Source organism: Mustela erminea, chromosome 1 (genome assembly GCF_009829155.1).
Source record: "Mustela erminea isolate mMusErm1 chromosome 1, mMusErm1.Pri, whole genome shotgun sequence".
NCBI classification, from domain to species: domain Eukaryota; kingdom Metazoa; phylum Chordata; class Mammalia; order Carnivora; family Mustelidae; genus Mustela; species Mustela erminea.
Window position 1 is genome coordinate 9,651,736 of NC_045614.1, and position 22,704 is coordinate 9,674,439.

At 48.9% G+C, this 22,704-nt stretch overlaps 1 protein-coding gene across 19 annotated transcripts in view; it reads right to left on the bottom strand.

Annotated features, from left to right (window-relative positions):
- Nucleotides 1-22,704, bottom strand: part of CACNA1A (calcium voltage-gated channel subunit alpha1 A) — a 286,232-nt gene that overhangs the window by 251,540 nt on the left and 11,988 nt on the right. For 18 of the 19 annotated variants that reach the window (XM_032312798.1, XM_032312787.1, XM_032312923.1 and 15 more), the window contains exon 2: nucleotides 17,133-17,446. In XM_032312798.1, the coding sequence (XP_032168689.1) occupies nucleotides 17,133-17,392 (260 nt within the window). In that variant the 5' untranslated portion in view covers nucleotides 17,393-17,446. Of the gene's footprint in view, nucleotides 1-17,132; nucleotides 17,447-22,704 lie in introns of those variants that run through there. The other variant, XM_032312961.1, reaches the window with a different exon arrangement.

Genomic DNA, 22,704 nt, shown 5'->3' on the forward strand with positions numbered 1-22,704 from the left:
ACAGGCATCAAGCAGGGACTGAACTTGGGCTGAACCCACATTCTTATTCCGCTTCCTCCCCTGCCCTTTCCTGTATCCCTCATTTTCTATAGCCACTGGTTCTCAAACTGGAAACACCCCCAGAGGTTCTGCCTTAATAGATAAGGAGGGAAGCCCAGCTATCAGGATTTTTTATTTTTTATTTATTTTTAAAATTATTTTTAAAAAGATTTCATTTACTTATTTGACAGAGATCACAAGTAGGCAGAGAGAGAGGGGGAAGCAGACTCCCCGCCGAGCAGAGAGCCCAATGCGGGGCTTGATCCCAGGACCCTGAGACCATGACCCGAGGCAAAGGCAGCAGCTTACCCACTGAGCCACCCAGGCGCCCCATCAGGGTTTTTAAGAACCTCCCCAGGAGATTATAACGTGCAGCCAACCTTGAGAAGCACTGCCTCAGAGGTCACACCCCCTCAAGAAATCCCTTGCCCAAGATTCCCCATCTCAGACTCTGCTTTCAGGGAACCTGAGTCAAGATACATGCTTTTGGCAGAATACGCCCTTACAGTGGGCAAGATCTGTCACTGAGGGTGCGGAGAATTTCTCTTCCATGCCTCTGCCCAACTCACAGACGGGACAGTGCCTTGGTCGTGTAGACGGAGCAGCGAAACCGGGGGTGGCTGAAGCGGGCAGGAGAGGAAGGATGCGCCTGTGTGAGAGCGGGATGCAGGGAAACAGAGACAGAGACAGAGAGACCCAGAGACAGGGGGACAACCAGGGAGAAGAAGAATTCAGATAGAGAAACAGAAGACCAGAGAGAGGGGGAGGGAAGGAGGAAGAAAGAAAATACAAATTCATAGAGACAGACAGAGCAAGAAGAAGCCCCTTCTACTATTGAGCCGCACCCGCTCTGCTAGTAAAGACCCCAACCAGGATATCTCTGTCCTCTGATCCTGCTTCACTTGGGGCACCCGGAGACCTGCCTCGGGACCCTCACCCACCGGCGGGAGGGAGGGGGCCTCCAGGAGGGTCCCCAGAGTTCCCAGCTGTCTGATCTGATGCGGCCAAGGCAGCACGTCCTCAAGGCTCTGCAGGAGCTCACCAGCTTTGGTTAGTTAAATTTAGCTTAGGTTCCTCAGCTCTTAGTAAATTGCCTCTTTGCAGAAGAACGGAAGAGGACTAAACCTGTTTACAGTGTTTGAAACCCACTCACTACAATATTTTGCAACCATCACAATAATGAGTCGGATTCCCATTTCAGATGTCTCTCAGGAGCTCAGGTGGGTGCGGGGACTTCCAGAGCCACCTGGCATGGGGGTTAGTTAGGAGACTACACGCTGGCATCAGGCAGACATGGGCTCAGTCCCAATGCTTGCAACTGACCTGCTGGGGTCTGTGGGGTGACTCATCAAGGCTCCTGTCAACAGACTCAGTGATCTCTGCCCCCTTGGGTTTCTGTAACAGACGACATGAAATGCTGGGGGCCGGGCTTGGTGGCCGGAAAATGCCAGAGACCAACAGCTCGGTGGTGCCAATGGAACAAGATCTGAGGTCAGGATGCTAGGAGTCAAATGCCACTTGTGCTCTGTGGGACCCACGGTAAGTGATCTAACCTCTCTGTCCCTCAGTTTCCCCGTGGACAAAATGGGGACGAGGATAATGCCTAACTCACAGGCATGTTGTAAGGTGACTTGAGTTAATCCTTGAAAGCATTTTGCAAATCTGCCATGCAGAACAACTCCAGAAGGCACAAGCACATACATCGTCTATGTAAATGGCACCCCTAGAGTTTTCCAAAGCAGCAGCTGACAGCTGTTATTAATGCTTTTATCCACTGAGCTGTCTGTTGTGGGAAGGACTGTGCTGGGTGCTTTATATCCATCCATCACTTCGCCCTCCTAAGAACTCTATGAACAGGTATCATTATGATCCCTTTTTACAGCTGGGGAAACTGAGGCTCAGAGAGGTTGGAACACTGATGCATAATCACACAGCTGGGAAATGATGGAGTAGGGATGCACTCCTAGGTTCATCTCTGGCAGTGGGCCAGGGCGGAGTCACCCAGTTGGTTAATCTAGTTGGATTACCGTCAGCCTTAATCTCATCATTAGCTACTCCTTCCAGGATGGGCTGGCATCGGCCACCCTGGGTCAGTATGACCCAGGGAGAAGTTCACCAGGGTCTTCTGGGAAGAAAGCATCTTGCTCTCAAGAGAGAGCATCGCTGGAAGCTGTCTTTTCCTCTTCCTAGACATTAACTGGGGTAACAACCATCTACAACCGTCTACAGAGAAGCCAGCCTGAAAACAAAACCAACTCCAGAGGAGAACGCTACGAGAATTACAAAGAAAGCTGGATCCTTGATCTAACTGTGCTTGAAGCCCATATGTCTCTAGTAAAACCAATAATGAGAATAGGGTTTCCTTCTGGGATGATGAAAACCTCTTAAAACTAGACAGAGAGGATGGTAGCGCAATATTGTAAATGTGCTAAACGCCCCTGAGTTTTCATATGAAGATGGTTAGCGCTTAATTTTATGTTATGTGAATTATACTTCAGTTTTTAAAGTGTGAGTTGGGTTTTCTGTTACTTGCAGCCAAAAGCTTCTTAATCATTACCTCTGATTCCAAAGCAGTGGCTTTTCCACTCCCCACCCCAAATCCTCTGGACACCATTTTCTATATCCATAATTCTCAGATTCACTCACAATACGCCCTTGCAGACCATGCTTCCTTTATACGATCCCAAATCATCTCACCATTTAATAACAAGTCTCTGCCTACGGGGCGGCTGGTGGCTCAGTGGGTTAAGAATCTGCCTTCAGCTCAGCTAATGATCCCAGGGTCCTGGGATCAAGCCCTTCATTGGGCTCTCTGTTCAGCGGGGAGTCTGCTTCCCCCTCTCTTTCTGCCTGCTGCTTTTCCTACTTGTGATCTCTCTCTCCCTCTCTCTCTGTTAAATAAATAAATAAAATCTTAAAAACAAATAAACAAACAAATCTCTGCCTAAAATTCTGAACAAAAGTCTTTGCTCAAGAATCTACAGTGCTGGGGAAAGCCATGAGGTCAACTCATTTAATCAGCCATGTTTATTCAGCAACTACTACAGGCTTTGCACTGCGCACGGCCATAGCAAGGATTCAAACACAACTCCATAAAAGTTCTCATTCATTTATTCCTCTAACCATTCATTCATTCAAAAATATTTGCTAAAGGGGGTGCCAGGGTGGCTCAGTCAGTTGAGCATCTGACTGTGGGTTTCGGCTCAGGTCACAGTCTCTCGGTTGTGGGATCGAGCCCTGCATGGGGGCTCTGTGCTCAGTATGAAATCTGCTTCAGATTCTCTCCCTACCCCCAACTCGCAAATAAATAAATAAAATCTCTAAAAAAAATTTGTTGAACACCTACGGATTCCCTGGAAGTTCTAGATGCTGGGATACAACAGACGGATCAAAGTTTTGCCTGCGGAGGGCTGCTGTCCTGGGATACAGGTGGAGAGAAACAAGCAATAAAATAACCACAGCGAAGGACTAGGTGTTAAATAGTGATGCAGGGACTGTAAATGTTATGGAAGTTTCAAGAAGGCTTTGCGGAAGCTATTTTTAAAGAATCGAGGGGCGCCTGGGTGGCTCAGTGGGTTAAGCCACTGCCTTCGGCTCTGGTCATGATCTCAGGGTCCTGGGATCGAGTCCCGCATCGGGCTCTCTGCTCAGCAGGGAGCCTGCTTCCCTCTCTCTCTCTGCCTGCCTCTCCATATACTTGTGATCTCTCTCTGTCAAATAAATAAATAAATAAATAAATAAATAGAAAGAATCGATAGTATTTGGGAAGGAATTAGAAGGGAAGGGAAGAATGTGATCACACACAGCAGAAGAGAGACCAGCGCGCAGTATCTGGGGCAGTCAGGAAGGCGGCGATCAGAGTCAGAATGGCCCAGCGGTGCCGCCCTAACAGACGCCCCCCAGCCCTGGTGGCTTAACAGAACCAACGTTCATGTCTGGTTCCGGCTGCATGTTCAAGATGGGAGCAGGAAGCTGGGATCTGGACCCAGGTTGACAGAAGTCCATCTTGTCACAGCAGGAAGTAGGGATCATGGCATGACCCACATGGACTTTCAAGACTCCACTTAGAAATGGCTTATCCTCGAGGTGGAGGAGGCAGAGGGCCAGCCGTATCAGCAGTGTTCAATATCACCGGTGCCTATGATGATCTCCACTTCCTAACTGCTCTTCCCATTAGACTGTAAACTCCCCAAGAGGAAACACCTCCGCCAAGCTGACTTTGCAAAACTGTTGCAAAATAGTTCACACTCGCCATCGGACCCCTTGCTCTCTCGGTGCTTGGGACAACACAGGAGCAGAGTCAATGTCTGATGAAAACTCAGATGGGAAGGCTTGGCAGCATTGAACGGAACTCGTCGTGGATGGAACTAGAGGGGATTATGCTGAGCGAAGTCAGTCAATCAGAGAAAGACAATTATCGTATGATCTCACTGATCGGAGGAATTTGATAAACAAGACAGAGGATCACAGGGGAAGGGAGGGGAAAATGAAACAAGAGGAAACCAGAGAGGGAGACAAACCGTAAGAGACTCCTAATCTCAGGAAACAAACTGAGGGTTGCTGGGGGGTGGCGGGGAGGGATAGGGTGGCTGGGTGATGGGCACTGGGGAGGGTTTGTGCTATGGTGAGTGCTGTGAATTGTGTAAGACTGATGATTCACAGACCGGCACCCCTGAAACAAATAATACATTATAGGTTAACTTTAAAATAAATAAATATAATAAAATAAAAAAGAATGGAACTCCTAAGAGGTGGCAACAGTCTGAGAAAATGGCCAGGACGTTGGTCTGGCCGTGGGCACGGAGACTGAGGAAGACCAGAACTCAGCGTCAGAACCAGGCTTGTTAGATCCCCGCCAATGCAGGATGAGCAAGACACTTCAAAGCAAGAATGGAAAATGCTCGGTGACACACCGAGAGGAGTCAAAACGTGACTCCCATGTCCTGATGACGTGGCCTCCAGGACTAGGAGAACAGAGGAGCTGCCCCCCCACCCACCCCCATCCCCACTCCACACCACATGACCCAGGATCTGGCTCTTCAGCCGCTGCTCCCCTGGAGCTCCCTATCTCTGTCCACTTGATCTCTCAGTTGGGTCTGACGCTGTGGACCCCGTTCTCCTTCTGGGAACACTAGCTTCTCTTGCTCTTCATGATGCGGTTATAACCTCCTTAGCTGGTTCTTCCAGGCAGCTCCAAGGATCATGCCTCCTTGTTCTTGTTCTGTTCTGGAATGACCTCCTGCTTATCCTTAGGTCTCAGCTCAGGAGACCTTTAGAAAGCTGTAGCTAATCCCTCTGTTTATACATCTCTTAAAGTATTTACCTCACTGGACCAGCTTATGGCTATGTCTTGGATTTCACTGAGGGCACCAACGGGGAAGTATTCAGCCTCATATCTCTGACATATAACACAGGAGCTGACGCCCACCAACTCCTTCAGCTGCGTTTCTCACCACTCTCCGCCTCACTCACCTTGCTCCTGCCACACCGGTTGCTTTGCTGGTCCTCAGACATACCAGGCATGCTCCCGCCTCAGGGCCTTTGCACTTGCTGTTCTCACTACCTGAAACTTCCTTCTCCCAAGAACTTTGCATGGGTGGCTCATCTCCCTCATTCAGGACTTGACTCAAACGTCACCTCACCAGATGGGCCATCCCTGACCACCTTTTCTAAGATACTCCTGTCCCATCACACATTATTCCATCACACTGGATAACGCACTTGTCATCCTCATTCTACAAATGTGTCAACCGGGGTACATAATATTGGTCCAGTAACTGAAGGAGCCTAGATTTGGTACCAGAAGTGGGGTGCTGTTGACACACTACAATTACAAAGCTGGTAAGAAGTTGGGCCAGGATTTGAACCCAAGCACCCTGGCTCCCAAGTCCAAAGGCTTAACCACTCTGCTCCGTGTTACAATTCCTCCAGTCCCTACTTCTACCTCCTTCTTCCCTGCTCTGTTCTATCCTCTAACTTCTGACAGCCTCCTGGGTAACCATCCCCAAATAAGAAACTCCAGAGTTCCCTCTGAAACCACCTCTTCCTTTGTTCCCTAGATGAAGTTGGACTTAACTTGCTTTGTAGGTTGTTTGTTTTTTTTTTAAGAGTTTATTTATTTATTTATTTGCGGCAGGATGGGGGCAGGGAACACAGAGGGAGAGGGAGGAAGCAGACTCCCCACTGATCAGTGAGCCTGACTTGGGGCTCGATCCCAGGACCCCAGACTTAACTTGTTTTTAATTCAGGGAGTCTGTGACTTTGGTGAAAAAAGTCACATCCTAGTTGTCACTACCTCTAGCTGAAATTATGAACGGAGGCAAAAAATTGCAGTAGTATTAACAGTGTTAACAACTCCTGTGACTTTGTCATCAACAGCAAACACACTTCCATGTCACATTACAATGACTGCAGAGATCTTGAAATACCATTTACTCCCATCACTACCCAAAATTGTAAGGCCTGTCACTAGATCACGGTTTTCACGTGTTATTAAAGAGGCATATTTGTAAGAGTATGACAAACCACTGGTTCAGGTATTTTGGTTACTAATTTTCACTATAATTAGTCTTCTTTGTGTTTGATTTTATGCATTTATTTTTAAACATTTATATATTTTAAAGAGATAGAGTGGGAGAGGGAGAGAAACTCAAGCAGACCCCCACACTGAATGGGGATCCCAAGGTGGGCTCCATCCCAGGACCCCAAGATCTTGACCTAAGCTAAAATCAAGTCAGACGCTTAACCCACGGAGCCACCCAGGCACCCCAGATTTTATGCGTTTAAAATTAAAATTCTGAAAAGGGGTCCCTGCACTTCCTCAGTCTGCAAAGGGTTCCTTGTGGGTGTGTCTTTGCTGATCCTCCCCTGTGGTATGCTTCTCCAGCCCCGCTTCCCATCCTCAACCCACAGGAAACCCTCCTCACCATCTCTACGACCCACCCCTGACTCCCCAGATGATTTCTCCTACCCATGCACCCCCATAACTCTGCTCACCCCTCTCTTCCAACACAGCCTTCTCTGTTACAGGAAGCTGTGGTTCCCTGCCTCAGAAGAAACATTCCTTGAAGTCAACACCTCTCTTGTCTCTTAGGAAATCCAGAACTCAATCAGGAAATGATACCAGAGGTGCCCAAAGATGGCGGTGGGGGGAAGGTGCCTTTGAGAGTAGCAAATGGGAGGATGTGGAGGGGGCGGTCCCCCAAATACAAATCCCAGACTGACTGTTCCCCCAAGAGTGGAAGGATGCACGGGGCATCTGGGGTTCTAGGTTCTAGTCCTCCCCAAAGATTCCTGGGTCCCAAATGTGTCTCAGACACAATCACCAGCTGGAGGGATCCTGCAGGGCAAGGGAGGGTCTCAAAGGTAGCCAATGTGGACTGATGGCTCAGAGGTTTCCGACCTATTCTAGACCCCTGTCTGCCTTCGAGGTACCCATACAGGCAAGCAGGTCAAATGCACTGGACAAAATTTTAAAATACTTAACAACCAGCAAGAGGCACCATCGCTGGAACGTGGATCATCAGGAGGTGTGGGAAGACCCAGGAAGGGACCTGGTGGGTGGGGGAGGGAAACTCAAGGCTATTTACTAACTGGTATGGAAATATGTTAATATTTTAACAATAAGCTGTACCAATGTGTCCCAGCTGAATATCTGAATACACAGAGAAGAGATCATTGAAGCCAAAAGAATAAGAATCCAAACCGTGAATCATATGAGCATAATTCTGTGTTGGCTTAGGAATGGATTAGACATTATTTTTTTAATCCCCCAGTGGATTTTATGTTTCCAAGTTGTGTATAAACCTAGAAACCTCCTCGGAGTATATCGTAAGTAAAATGAGAATCGATGACCTTGGGGCCTTGGTTCTCAAGCAGGATTCCATGTTAGAATCACCTGGAAACCTTGAAAATGCCAAGCCCCAGAGAGGGATTTAATGGGGGGTACAGATGGCCTGGGCATCGGGGTTTTTACAATTTCCCAGGCGATCCTGATGTGCAGCGGAAGTTGGGAACCACTGACCCAAAGCCATGCTTCTCAAAGTGTGGACGCTGGACCACCAGAAGCAGCGTCCTGGCGAGCTTTTGAGAAATACAGATTCTCAGGCCCCACTCCAGGCTGCCAAATGAGAAACTCTGGTGAGTCCAGTGATATCCATGCTCTAGCAGGGGTGATGATGGGTGCCAAGGCCATGAGGGGTGGCAGAATCAAAAAATCTGCTGCTGATTATCCTGTAGGACAGCCAAAGCCACATGGCCATACCGTCACCAAAAACCCTGCCCCCTGCAAAGAAATCCAAGATTCCACCATGCTGCTAACCTGCGGTGGTCAGCCAGAGTCTAGCACACAGGCCTGACTCAGGACTGGAGATCATGAACATGGATCTGAAGAGAATGGGTCAGCCCATTGGCTGACCTTGTGGGAACCAGCCAAGCTGGCATGTCAGGTAAAGGCCAGGAAAGAAAACACACAAGAAAGGGTCCGAATTCTGTGACGGAGAAACCCAAGGAGCTCTCCAGCCTGGCTTTATTTGATGAAGCCTCTTTGAAATGGAGCATCTACATTCTAAGAAGGAACAGAAGAGTTCCACAATGTTCCAGGGGGCTCGCCAACAGACCCAATACACGGGCACCGTGTCAGTTTGTAAAGAATTTCAGTCACACATGTCTGCTGAAAAATCCCACATATTTGTGTTACTCCTTCAGATGCTTCCCCATTTGGGGAGGCATTTGGGGACAGCTGTGAACATTTAAATGACTGAAAGAAGGTCCCAGCCCTTCTCTGGCCTTGGAGGGAAAGGCCTCCCGATTTTTGGAAATGAACCCAATGGAGCCAGAAAGTCATTTCTGAGCTGTGTGACTTTGGGAAAGTTTCTTAACCACTCTAGGCTCTAGTTTCCTGATTTAAAAAGAAGGAAAGGGTAATTAAAGAACTCACTAAGGTTTTCTTAAAGTTAAAGGAAAGTATCAGAATGCCTATTACAAGGATGCCCATTGCATCTGCTTAATAAATAACAAAATTTGTTAATAAATAACAAAAATAAATACACACCCCAATGTCTTCAAGCAGCATATGAGACTGAAATGAGTTCGTGGCTAAGAGATGAAAATCTAACCTCAAAATCTGGGATGCAAGCTAATATAAAGGGCCAGAGAGTGAATGCTTTCAGCTTTGGGGTTCATGTGGTCGTACAGTCTCTGCAGCAATGACTCAGCTCTGCCTTTGGAATGTGAGAGAAGCCACAGAACGTGTGTAAGTGAATGACCATGTACCAATAAAACTTTACTTACAGAAAGAAGTGGTGGGCCATATCTGGCCTGAGAGATGGAGTAGCTTGCTGACTCCTGCTGCAAACCATAGAGAGAGGTTAGTGGGGACAAAGAGAAGATACTTGATGTGGTTCTTTCTGGAGAGATGATGATGCCAAAGCCCTTTAGCCCAGGGCCAGGCCCACGGTGATTGTGGGATAAATGAAGACTGGTCTCTGTGTACCCCCTGGGTGATGTGTACAGTCGCTTGTCTGCATGTCTGCCTCCTCCATTAGGTAAAACCCCCTGGGTACATCACACAGGACTTGGAATTAAAGGATACCCTGGATTGAGAACTGAAGAGAAAAAGATGTTCACTGGCTCAAAGAGATTGCAGATCTCAAAGCCAGAGACAAAGAGAGGTCATCACTATAGATGTTCAGGTTCCCAGGGATCAATTTACTCAACAAATACGGGTACCTTCTATGCAATGGGGGCACTACAGTGGACAAGGAAGACAAAAGTCCTGCCTTCATGTCACTGGCAGTCCAGCTTAGATGGAAACACCCAATGGCGGGCAATGAACAGACTGATGGGATCCACAGTGTGGGCCTGTGCTGAGACATCTGTGCTGAGATTGGAATGCAAGAAGGAGGCAGCCATGCCAAGGACATTCCAGACAGAAGCAACAGCAAGTGGAAAGGCCCTGAGGTACAAACACTACTTGAAAATGCCAGGAATAGAAGATAGGCCAGCGAGACTAGACTGAAGTGAGAAGAGTCGTGGTGGAAGTTTATTCAAAGACGAAACCGATGGTTCCCCTCCCTGGAGCAGGGGGCATGAGAAGTAGGGGGAAGAAGTGCAGACAATCTGGAGAGCACAGGTGCAGACACTATTGAGAGAACCTTGGGGTGTCAAAAGGACAGACTTCTAGAGGGTTGGAAGCAGGAAAGAAGACTGGAATCGACCATAGACAAGAAGGTAACTCGAGGGTCATTTGTTCACAAGCTGCTTGGGCTCCAAAAATGAGCATGGAAAACCTGGTAGATCATAGATCATAAAGGATGGGGGGGGGCAACGTGGGGGAGTGGGACAGCACCATGGGGCAGGGATGCTCCCCAGGCCCTCCATGGCTAACTACAGCCAAAGCTGCTATTGCTTCAGAGGACAAAAAGAGGGTCTTACTGCACTAAAAACCAGCCAGTCGCACTGAAAAAGAAACTCCCTGGGACCAGACCTATATTTTTTTAAATATCAAGTAGGCTAGAACTGTCCAGCTGCCTCCCTTAAAAAGAAGGAAAAAAAAAAAAATGCTCCGTTTTTCCAGGCAGGTCTATAAAGGTCAAATTTGGTTTAATTGTGATGTCTAAACAACCTGCTATTCTTTTTTTTTTTTTTTTTTTTAACTATTAAACTGTGGCCTCTGAGTGCTTAACTGTTTACCCTTCCTGGGACTATAGCAAACTGGTATCAAGGCTCACTGCGTGCCTGCATTGTTTTAAACGCTTTTAAACGTCATATAATGATACATTAAATTTCATCTTTGTAGGAATTCCAGAAACAAGCGTGATTATCCCCATTTTACAGACGAAGAAATTGAGGCACAGGGAGAAGAATGACCCTCCTCTCGAGTGACAGAGTCGGTGAGGGCAGAGCTAGGATGTGGACTCTTGCCATCTGGCTCCCAGTCCAGGTAGCCAACCACACCCCAGCCCAAGGCCAGATGGGCTCCACACTTGACCCCAGGACCCACCAGAAGCCCTCAGCCCTCTGGGAACCCTTCAAACCCCAAGATCCCTTCCCCCCATTCATCTTTACCAGCCCCTTTCTGCAAGAAAAAAGACACTGCCATATATGTAATGATGAAGTATCATCTGATGAAAATTGGATTCACGCTTTGGGGCTTCCTTCCATTTCTTAGAACACTGAGAAGGGGGGTGCTGGGGTGGCTCAGTCGTTAAGTGTCTGCCTTTAGCTCAGGTCATGATCCCAGGATCCTGGGATTAAGCCCTGCATCAGCCTGCTTCTCCCTCTCCCATTCCCCCTGCTTATGTTCCCTCTCTGTCTGTCAAATAAATAAATAAAATCTTTTTAAAAGGAAGGAAGGAAGGAAGGACAGAAAGAAAGAAAGAAAGAAAGAAAGAAACAACAGAAAAGAAAAAAAAGAAAAGAAAAGAAAATAAAAAAGAACACCGAGAAGGAAGAATGAGCCCAGGAGGTGAGTACCTGGGAAGGTGAGCGGACCGCCTCCCACTCTGGGCTGCTCGCTTACGCTCTGCTTGGGAACCACAGCGCCACCTGGTGGCTAGTCGTGGCATCAGCAAGCGAGCGGGGTGACTGCCTGGGAGAACCCAGCTCCCCTGGCCTATCGCCCAGGCCACCACCAAGGCCGACTGTTCCAGCCCAGGGGCCCACAGACTCCTGAAAATGGCCTATTTTCAGCTTTGCAGCCCAGAGTGTTACAGACTCAACTCCATCCCTGTGATGCTGAAGTAGCCTCAGGACCACAGGTGTATAAACCAACCAAGGTGCGTTCCAAAAAAAACTTAACGCACGCTGAATTTTGAATTTCATACAATTTCACATATCAAGAAATGTTACTCTTCTTTTGAAAATTTTTCAACCCTTTAAACATATGAAAACCTTTCATAGCCCTTGGGCCATACAATAGGTGTCTGGTCAGATTGGGCTCCCTCACTGTGAGCTAGGGACCCGGCAAAGAACACACCAGGCAAAAATTCTTGCCCTCGGGGAACTAGTGGAGAAATACAAATAATCAACAAGATAAAAAGCCAAAGGTGTAATAACTATGAGCTGGTTAACAGCGCTCATCAGAAAAATAAAGTAAGTCGGAAGGAGGAGGTACATATAGAGGCTGATTTTAAACAGGGTGGTGAGGAAAAACTCGCTGAGGAGGTAACCTTTAAGTAAAGGCTAGAAGGAGGTAAGGAAGGAGCCATATGGGTGTGGAAGGAAAAGCTATTCCAATCAGAGGGAACAGCCAGTGCAAAGGTCCTGAGACAGGCCTGCCCTGATATGTTTGAGGAATAGTGAAGAGACCCCGGTGGCTGAAGCAGCGTGAATAAGGAGGAGGGTGGGAAGGGGTGACAGCAGGGAAGTGACAGGCAGATCACATAGGACCATGATGGCCTTAGGGAGGACTTCGGTTTTGACCCAAGTGAGTTATGAGCCGCAGAAAACCCAGATCCATCTTAGCAACCCTTGAGGTCACATGTGGGTTAAACATGCCACCTTGGGGTCCAGTGGCACTAGTCATTTTACCAACAGTCTCCTATAATCCTAAATAATCCTAATTTGTCCGCCGAAAACCCTGGAACTAGCTTATTGTGTACTGAAGATGAAAGAGATGGGGGCAAGGGTGGAGAATAAATGAGAAAATGGATTCACTAGAAGAACTGGCGTTGGGGCACCTGGGTGGCTCAGTGGGGTAAAGCCTCTGCCTTCGGCTCAGGTCACGATCCCAGGGTCCTGGGATCGAGCCCCACATTGGGCTCTCTGTTCAGCAGGGAGCTTCCCCCTCCCTCTCTCTCTCTGCCTGCCTCTCTGCCTATTTGTGATCTCTGTCTGTCAAATAAATAAATAAAATCTTTTTTTAAAAAAAGAAGAATTAGAAGAACTGGCGTTGCCTTCTTCCTCACTGGGCACGGCCCCTCATCTCAGCTCAGGCTCCGGGGACCGGGACGATGCAGGTTGCCCACCCCAGCCCCAGCAGGATGGCTGAGCCTGAATCCCAACGTCCTAGAAACAGCCAGTTCTGGCCTAAGAGCCCAGATCCTGTCACCCTGTCCCGACAGGTCCCAGATGCCTCAGTAACCCTGGGGACCTGCTTGCCCATTTGCATAAGGAGCGACCTAATGGCACAGAAATACCACCACCAACTCACGGCTTCACAAGCTTGCTGTGTGCCCGGGATGAGTTGCGGAGCACAGAAAATCATGGAAAATCATGCCACTCTGCACCTTCTATTTAGAACAGTGGTGATGTGGATTAAATGAGTTAATGTATAGAAAGCGCTTGGGGCCATGCCCTGCAGATAGTAAGTGCTCCACAGATACTGGTTATGGTCGCTATCCTCACAGCATAATAAGTATCATTCGCAGTTTTCATTGCAGTTTGTTGGGCTCTCCTCTCCTTGCCCCCCATTCTCCCACCCGGGCCCTCTGTTCTTTGACAATGACCATGACAGTGGTGATGACTCAGAACCTAGCTGTTGAGACCATCCTCCTGCCTCACGTGGGAGCCTGTTAAAAAGAAATGGAGAGTCCCAGGGCCCCCCCTGCAGCCCTGCTGGATGGGAACCTGCATCTCAGGAGGCCCTGTAGGGGTTCGCTGGCACAGGATGAGATCTGGCCTGGAAATGCTCCCCAGGGAGACCCTCTTCCGTGCTCTTCTTGTTGGTCACTATTTGTTTCCTGTTGGGTTTTCCTGCAGGTGGACAGCATCATTATGGTCAGAGCAGACTGTTGACTGATGTGTCCCCAAGATCCCCCATGGAGCTGAGCACAGAGAGGGTGTCCTAAATATTGGTAAAAGAAAAAAGTAGGGACACCTGGGTGGTTCAGTCCATTAAGTGTCTGCCTTTGGCTCATGATCTCAGGGTCCGAGGATCGAGCCTTGTAACAGGCTCCCTGCTCAGCAGAGAGTTTCCTTTTCCCTCTGCCCCTCCCTGTGCTCATGCTTTCTCTCTAATAAATAATACAAAATATTTTTAAAAGATATAATGACTGAATGCAACACACAGACCTTCCTGATGCAAAGAAATTGGCTGTAAAAAGACAAGTGGAGGTATTTAAATGGGGAGTGGAAATTAGGGGATATTTTTAAAAGTCACTGTTAATTCTGCCAATGGGATATGAGTATGAGAATGTCTGTGTGGTTTAGGGATGTCGTCTGAAGCTTGTGAAATCATACAAGGTCGGGGATTGGCTTTAAAATAGCTCAGAGAATAAGAAAGGCAAAAATGGATTTATGATGTAAGTCTGGAAAAATTCTGATACTTATTAAATTTGGGTGATGAGTACATGGGGTTCACTGTTCTATTTAGCGTGTTTGAACATGTTCAGAAGAAAGAACTCTGACAAACACAGTATTCAAAAGGTGAAAGTAAACTTCAAGAGCAGGGGAGCTTTTGTACAATTAAATTCTAAAAATTAAAACCTCTTAAAAAGGGGCGCCTGGGTGGCTCAGTGGGTTAAGCCTCTGCCTTCGGCTCAGGTCATGATCCCAGGGTCCTGGAATCGAGCCCCGCATCAGGTTCTCTGTTCAGCAGGGAGCCTGTGTGCCCCCCTCTCTCTCTCTGCCTGCCTCTCTGCCTACTTGTGATCTCTGTCAAATAAATAAATAAAATCTTAAAAATAAATAAATAAAATTACCAAAAAAAAACCCTCTTAAAAATAATGTCTCCCACTGATGTGTCATTCTTTCAACATTTCTATTTTATGTACATAATTGTATAGGGCATATGATAAATATAGCAGGATACTTACATAATTGACAAATAAATGAAAATATATATGTTATGATGTGCTGAAAGCATGTTTGTTTTACTGGTGGGGTAGGAGTTCAGTTTGGAGCTCGTGGCTATAAAGATTGCGAATCTTCATATGGTCCTAGAAACAATAGCAATGGGAGATTGAGGCATGAGTTGGCCATTCAAGGAGGTGGTGGTGGAAGTGACAGGGTAACCAATGTCTCCTGATCTGAAGACCCCTCCTTCCGCTGCTTCTCTCTTTCTCCTTGATACGAATGACTTTCTTTCTGAGTGATTTGAAAGTAAATCTCCACCACTTCCATTTTGGCCAATAGGTAAGAGCTTGGGTTCTGGGGGCATCTGGGGGACTCAGTTGGTTAAACGTCTGCCTTCAGCACAGATCATGGTCTCCGGGTCCTGGGATCAAACCCTGCATCTGGCTTCCTGTTCAGTGAGGAATCTGCTTTCCCCTCTCCCTCTGCCCCCCCTTCCCCACTTGTGCTCTCTCTCCCTCTCTCCTCTCTCAAATAGATAAATAAAAGGTTAAAAAAAAAAAAAAAAAACTTGAGTTTTAGAGGCCAACAACCCTAGGGTCCGAACCCTGGGTCTGCACTTTCTAGCTGGGAGGCCCCCGGCACATAACTTTACTTCTCCCAGCTTCTTGGTTCTCACCCATGAATTAGGCAATCCACTACGTGGCAGAACCGGAGGAGGCAACAAATCATAAAATGTCTGTCAAGCAGTAGCTGCCATTATTATTATAAGTTATAATGATCATTTTCCTTGGCCAAAAGGGACTGTTTTTTTTTTTAACTTCTTTAATTCACTGACACTTTTCCTTTCTCTACAAGTGTCTTTTCAGCGGTCTGCAGAAATAACTCACTTTAAACCCTTAAAGCAGCCTCCCTGGTTCTGGGAGAATGAATCAAATTTCTTTTCAAAAGGAAAATAAAAGGAATTGGGAGAATGGAAATAAACAGAGACTCAGGAGGGAAGATACAGGATAGAAGCAAGTTCTGGAGAGGGAATGATAGAAGGTGGGTGTTGGACATCACAGCTGCAGACATTAAATGCACCCTAGTTATTTAAGGAAGGGTGGACGGACAGATAGCCAGATGGAAAGACGGATGGGTAGGTGGGTGGATGGATAGAAATACGGACAGGTGAATGGATGGATGGATGGATGGATGGATGGTTGGATAGAAGGATAGGAGGGTGGGTAGGAGGCTAGATAGGTGAGTGGGGAGGAGAAAATCAGAAGGAACACACTGTGGGAAAATAAAGCTTTTTCACATGGCCTTTCTACATGATGCCCCAGTATGCCACCAGATGTCAGCCTAACCTCAGGAAACTGCCTCAGAGGCCAACTTACACCCCCTTTCTATGAGTTTTCATCGCACTCTCTATTTACACATCCCTCACCAACACATCCCCAAACCCAACTGGCATTTATAACGCAGCTCTTCCTCCCAGCAGACAAAAACTCCAGGGAAGGCTGGTGGAGAGCCCTGTGTGGCGCTGGAGACCGTGTTGCTAATTTCCCAGAGGTCAGACTGGATGGAGCCCAGAGAGGGTGGGAGGCGGGATTTCAGGGTCCCCAGGAGTGATTAGCGTCCAGGCCAGCCTCAGTTTCCAGTCGCCCTGAAATTGTATTCAGAATCCCACCTTCTTAAGGTCTGTCTGTCCAGGAGTCCACCCCAGTTCTGAGCCTTTGCCAAAGAAGCTCTTGAGAAGAAGAAAAAGGAAAAAAGCACCAGCTTTCCTTCTGTACCTGGGACTGAAAGGTTCACACCCACTGCTTCCATGTCCTCCTAGAAAGAGCGATTTCACGGTGAGGGTAAGAACCCAGGGAGGCCACTTGCCCAAGATCACAAGAACAGAGCCGGCTCAATGCCCACCCTTCCTCCCTATGGCGACTCCTAGGACAAGATCCGCTTTCGGGGTCACTGACAAAGAGGGAGAGGGCCTAGGACGGGAGTCCCCAGAGCCAGCACATTTCCCCAGCCCCCCTCTCTCCGGCACTATAAACTTCATCTCCAGCCTGCAAACCCTCGGGTTTGGTCTCAGCGCTTGAGGTTGGAATGCGACTCCCGCTCCCCACCCCTCCCACTCCCTGAAAACAGCATTTCTCAGCCGGTTTCAGGAATGCCTCCCATCGGAACTACTGGCCATCCCGTCCGAGGGGACCGCCGCAGACCCCGGCGCAGGGACCTCCGCGGACGGCCTGGGGCGCCTACCCCAACACCCGTGTTGCTGCGCGCTGGGCTGCGCAGGGGTTCGCAAGGGCTTACGGCAGTCCCTGGGGTGTGCCGCCCCCCGCCCGTGTCCCAGCCCGTCTGCCCCGCGTACTCACTCCCATTCTTTCCTTCTGGCCTGGGGGGTGCTGTGGACTTTGTGCGCCTGGTGGGCCAAGATGACATCCCGGTGGTCCACGACACCGCCCCGCCGCTTCAGAGGGGGGCCCTGGAAGCCGCCGCTCATCCAGGGGACCCGCGCGTCCTGTGGGGCTCTGGCCGTGCGGTCCACACCCGGGGGCCCCGAGCCGCCGTCGTGCAGAGCGTCATAATTGCGCGGGGAGAACATGGGGTCCGGGACCCGGGAGGCCTTCCACATCCATGGACCTCGCTCAGAACTCGCAGGGTCTTCGGCCTCCAGCACAGTGCGCAGCTAGAGGAGAGAGCAGAGGGCGGGCGGAGGGTTAGCGCGGCGCGCAGTGCACGGGGACAGAAGGGAAGGGAGCCCGGGGGTGGCCACTCACGCTGCCCCCGGGCGGGCTGAGCGGAGTTTAGCATTTCCTTGGCAACTCGGGCGGGAAGCCGGTTCTCGGGAGCTGCCCGGCAACCGCCGCACCCTGATGGAGGGACACACCACAGAGGGCGGGACGGTGGATGGCTGGGCCCCTCAGTGTTCCCCTCTGGAAAATGGGTCATCGGGAGCCTGTTTGTTCACGGCTCTCCAGTTCCCGGGCCTGTGAGCGTCACAGAGTGACTTAGAAAACCGAAAGGGCGAAGTCAAGGGTCGGCTTTAAAATCCACGTGGGACGACTAGAGGGTATCATGCTTAGCGAAATAAGTCAATCAGAGAAAGACAACTATCATATGATCTCCCTGATATGAGGAAGTGGAGATGCAACATGGAGGGTTAAGGGGGTAGGAGAAGAATGAATGAAGCAAGATGGGATTGAGAGGGAGACAAACCATAAGTGACTCTTAATCTCACAAAACAAACTGAGGGTTGTTGGGGGGAGGGGGTCTGGGAGAGGGAGGTGGGGTTATGGACATTGAGGAGGGTATGTGCTATGGTGCATGCTGTGAAGTATGTAAACCTGGCGATTCACAGACCTGACCCCTGGGGATAAAAATACATTATATGTTTATTAAAAAAAAAAAAAAATCCACGTGGGGCGTGGCTATCTATCTGGTGTGCCTACTCTTTGTCACCTGGCTGGGTTTTTGAAAAAAGGAACAGGGTTCCCAAAACTCACAAATGTAGCAGGTGGCTACTGAGCACCAGAGAGCACTTGGAGGAACTCAGAGTCCCTAGATCTTTTTCTCCATTTTTCACTCACTTATTCACTCAACAAACGCTAGGGAGGCAGCCGCTGTGGAAGAGCCCTTGCTGGGAGCTGGGGACACAGCCCAGAATGAGACAAATATCCTCCTGTCGTGGAACAGATGTTCTACTGGGGGGCAGATGTATGCTGAATTTAAAAAAAAAAAAAGTACATTATGTAGAGATTAGGGGCTCAAAGTATGGTGGTAATTAATCAGGAAAGGTGTGTTTGTTTGCGGGAGATGTCATAATAGAGTATCACAGAGTGGGTGGCTTAAGGAACAGAAATTTACTTCCCCACAATTCTGGAGGCTTGCAAGTCCAAGATCAAGGTGTTGGCAGCTCTGATTTCTTTGGAGCCCTCTCTTTGGCTTATAGGTGGCTATCTTCTCCTTGTGCCTCCACATGGTCTTTCTTCAGTGTATGTCTCTGTCTTAACCTCTTCTTACAAGGACACCAGTCACACTTGATTACAGCCCACCTGTATGACCTCATTTTATTCTAATTACTTCTCTAAAGGTTCTCTTTCCAAATACGGCCACATTCTGAGGTATTGGGGGATTGGTGTTCCAATATAAGAATGGGGGACCTAATTGAGTCCATAATAAAGGAAGTGTTGGGTGAGCTGGTTATTGTACTAAATAGGAGGTCAGAGATGGCCCACTGAGGGAATGACATGTGAGCAGAGGTCATAAGAAAGTCATGCAGGAGTCATGTGTGTATCTGAAGGGAGGAGTTTTCTAGGTAGAAAGAAGAGCAGGTGCAAAGGTCCTGAGGCCAGACAATGTGTGACTTGCTCAAGGAGCAATGCAGAGGCCCTAGCAGTTGTTAGGGACTGAGGAGAGGGTAGAGGAGATGAGGGTGGGGAGGCAATGGGGCAGAGCTTATGGGACCTTGGGGACCACGGGGGTGACTCTACTTGCTTCCTCCTGGAGTGAGACAGTCCATGACTTTTGGAATGCCCACCTCACCCAGCATCATATTTTCAATCTCGGACTTATTTGTGCCACTTGAAAAGTCCCCACCACTAGCCACTCTGCATCTGTCCAAGAAAAGCAAACCCACTGGAAGGCTAGCATGAATGAAATGCTAGGAGGCTGAATCTCATGCACAAATGTTGTATAAGTCACCTTAACACCCAGAGGTGTAAGGAGATGGGTTCAGGCCACCTCTGGATTGCCAAAATAAACAGATAAATAAAATAGGTGTGGGGATGGAAGCTTATCTCCCCCAACCCCCAATTATCTCCTCTCATCCTGCTGGAGGCATCCAAAGTGCTCTCCTAGCCCCTTCTAAGCAGATCAGTTCATTATCAGTTTAATGACAAGAGTTACCCTCTGGTTTTTTCCAAATCTTCCAAATGGTGGAGTTTAATAGATCTATCCTTCACGATGCCTCTCCAATTTACTCTCATGAAACCTTACTCTAAAACATCTGCAATTGTGTATTTCTAAAGTCTTCGTGTTTTTCTGCGTACGTTTTCTTTGTGTGGAAAACAAATTCTGTTATTCCTTTTATAAGCACACACACGGAAGGCATTTTCCTTCCCATTTTACAGAAATAAAGCTGAGGACAGAAGGTAGATTCACGTGCCTTGCTATCAGGTTCCTTTTCTACCTGCAGGGGTTGACCCTTCTTGCCAAAGAAAAAAAAAATTATTACTGCATCTGTATTAAAAAAAAAAAAAAAAAAGAATCTAGCTGACAGTTTGGGTGTGTTGTGTATTACCTATCACTTTGCTAAAACCCTAGAGACCAGGCACAGTTGAAGCACCTTGATGGAGAAAGTTCTGCACGTCTGCAGAAGGTGTATTTATACCCAGGAAGCTGGGAGGAGGAACAGGAAAGATGAGACCTAAGGCATACACCCCAGGTGACATCTGAGACCTCCACCTGCTTGTCCCACAGCCCCAAGCCAGGATGTTCCGTTCCCCACCCTGCCCTACTGCACACACTCCTGGGCTCCCCATTTCGATGTGGGTTTCCCAATTTACCCTGATGCCCAAACCACAAAATGAACGGTCACTCCTGGCTCACTTGCCTCCACTCCCTGCATCAGATGCATTGTGTCCCAACCACTCGCCTCCAAAATATATCCTGAATCTGATCACTTCTGGCCACTGCATGCCCCCCACCACAACACTCATCTGGACAACTCTAGCTGCCTCTCCCGGGCAGTGGGCTTCCCCATTCCCACTCCCACCTCCCACCCTGCACACTGCTTTGCAGCCAGTGGGTCCTGAAAGTCTGTGGTCAGCACTTCCCCTGTTACAGGACTAAAAGCCACACCCTACAGGGCTGTCCCCTCTCCTTGAACTCATCCCTTTCTCTTCTCCCCTTTGCCTTCTTAGCTCCACCTCTGCCACTGCTGTTCCCTCTTCCTAGAATGCTGTTCCCTGCATCTCCAGCAGGCCATCTCCCTTTTATCATTTGGGGCTCTGATCAAATCCAGGCACTCCCCATCACATCCTCCAACCGGTCTTCCTCCTGGCGCTGGTCCCTCTCTAGGACTGGCACTTACGAGCAGCCTTGGATAACATCTGCCTCCCCCAAAGGAAGTCAGCACTGCCAGGGCAAGGATCTTGATCTGCCTTGTTGCTCCTGGGTCCCTGGTGCCTGAAATATTTCTTGCCTGAATGAATGATCTCAAGAATGGGTTAACCCAGGAAAACATCCTGAACCACCTTGCCACTGCCTGGGGTCCGGGACTTCTGAGTAGGAAAGAGATGAAGAAGGGTGGCGGGAAAGAAGATGCCAGGTCTGACCCCAGACCATGATCAGCTAACTCGCCGTGTCGTCCCCAGCAAATTACGGAACCCTCCAAGTCTGTTCCCTCCTGCATAACACGGAGATGGTGATAGGAGCCAGAGAGAGCCATCATGAGGGGTCGGCGAGCCAGCCTGTGGGAAGGCAACATCCTGAGCACTGCACTAGCCCATGAAAAACACGTAGTAGTCAACACTGGCTTTCCTGTTGATTCTGTGGCAGGCAGAGCCTGGCAGCCGTGGGGATGGGGGACAGCTGCTCCAGCCACACCATCCAGCATGCTCCGGGGAGCGGTTCCAATGGAGCCCCAGCTGTCCCATGTGTACACACGAGAAATAAACACCTCCCCAGCCAATGGGCACTTCCCAGCCGGGTGTCCGTCCCTGGCACCAGCTGGGCCCCGTGGCCAGGTGTGCTGTTCCCTCTCTCTGTTTGCCCAACCACAGCGCAGAGGAAATGGCAAAGCATGTGGGGTTCCACGAACAGACGGTGCAAAGAGGAGACAATGGGGAAAAGCCAATAGGAGAACATAAGCCACATGAAGCCTGAGGCCACAGAGAGCTCTACTGTTAATGCTTTAAGAACAGAATTCTACAAAGCACCAGGTATCACTGTATTCACCACTTTCCGAATCCAAATTGAAGCCGCACCTGTGGTGGGGGACTGACCCCCCACTGCCATGCCTGGACCAGCCTGAGTTTCCATGGCAACCGGATGGCGCCTGGAGATGCTGTGATTAATATGGGCTGGTGCCAGAGCTCTGGGGAAGAAGTGGGGAGGGAGGCGACCATAGGGAAGTCTGGAGGCCTGCTGTGGCCCCCTGCACGTGGACAGGAACATTTACACAGCTGTGCTAGGGCCCAGGAGTCACCACCCATGAGCGAAACGAGCACTAATTACTGGTAAAGCAGCTTTAGCTCCTGTGAAAATTAGTGGAAGTATGGCAATGAAGCGAAAAAGCTAAGGAAAACCGTTCTGTAAAACTTCTCAGGCTCGTCCTACACATTGGAAGGACATAGGATTCCCCGGTGCCAGTGGATGTCTTTCCCCCATGTCTGGAAGCAAAACGGAACAACTTAAAACAGTCAGGTAGTTGCATTCCTGAATGCATAAAGCTGCCAAAAGTCATAATCATAAAGCTCTATTTATAGTAGCTCCAGGGGCGCCTGGGTGGCTCAGTGGGTTGAGGCCTCTGCCTTCAGCTCAGGTCATGATCCCAGGGTCTTGGGATCGAGCCCCACATCGGGCTCTCTGCTCAGCAGAGAGCCTGCTTCCTCCTCTCTCTGACTGCCTCTCTGCCTACTTGTAATCTCTGTCTGTCAGATAAATAAATAAAATCTTTAAAAAAAATTATAGTAGCTCCAAACCGGAAGCAACCCAAAGGTCCATCAACAAGAAAAGGGGAAATAAACAACAACATAGCCATCTAAGGGAATACTATGCAGCAATGAAAAAGAATGTGCGGGGTGCCTGTGTGGTTCTGTTGGCTAAGGATCCTCCTTCAACTCAGGTCATGATCTCAGGGTCCTGGGATGGAGGCCCAATTCGGGCTCTCTGCTCAGCATGGGGAGCCTGCTTCCCCTCTGCCTTTGCCCTCCCCTTCCCCAG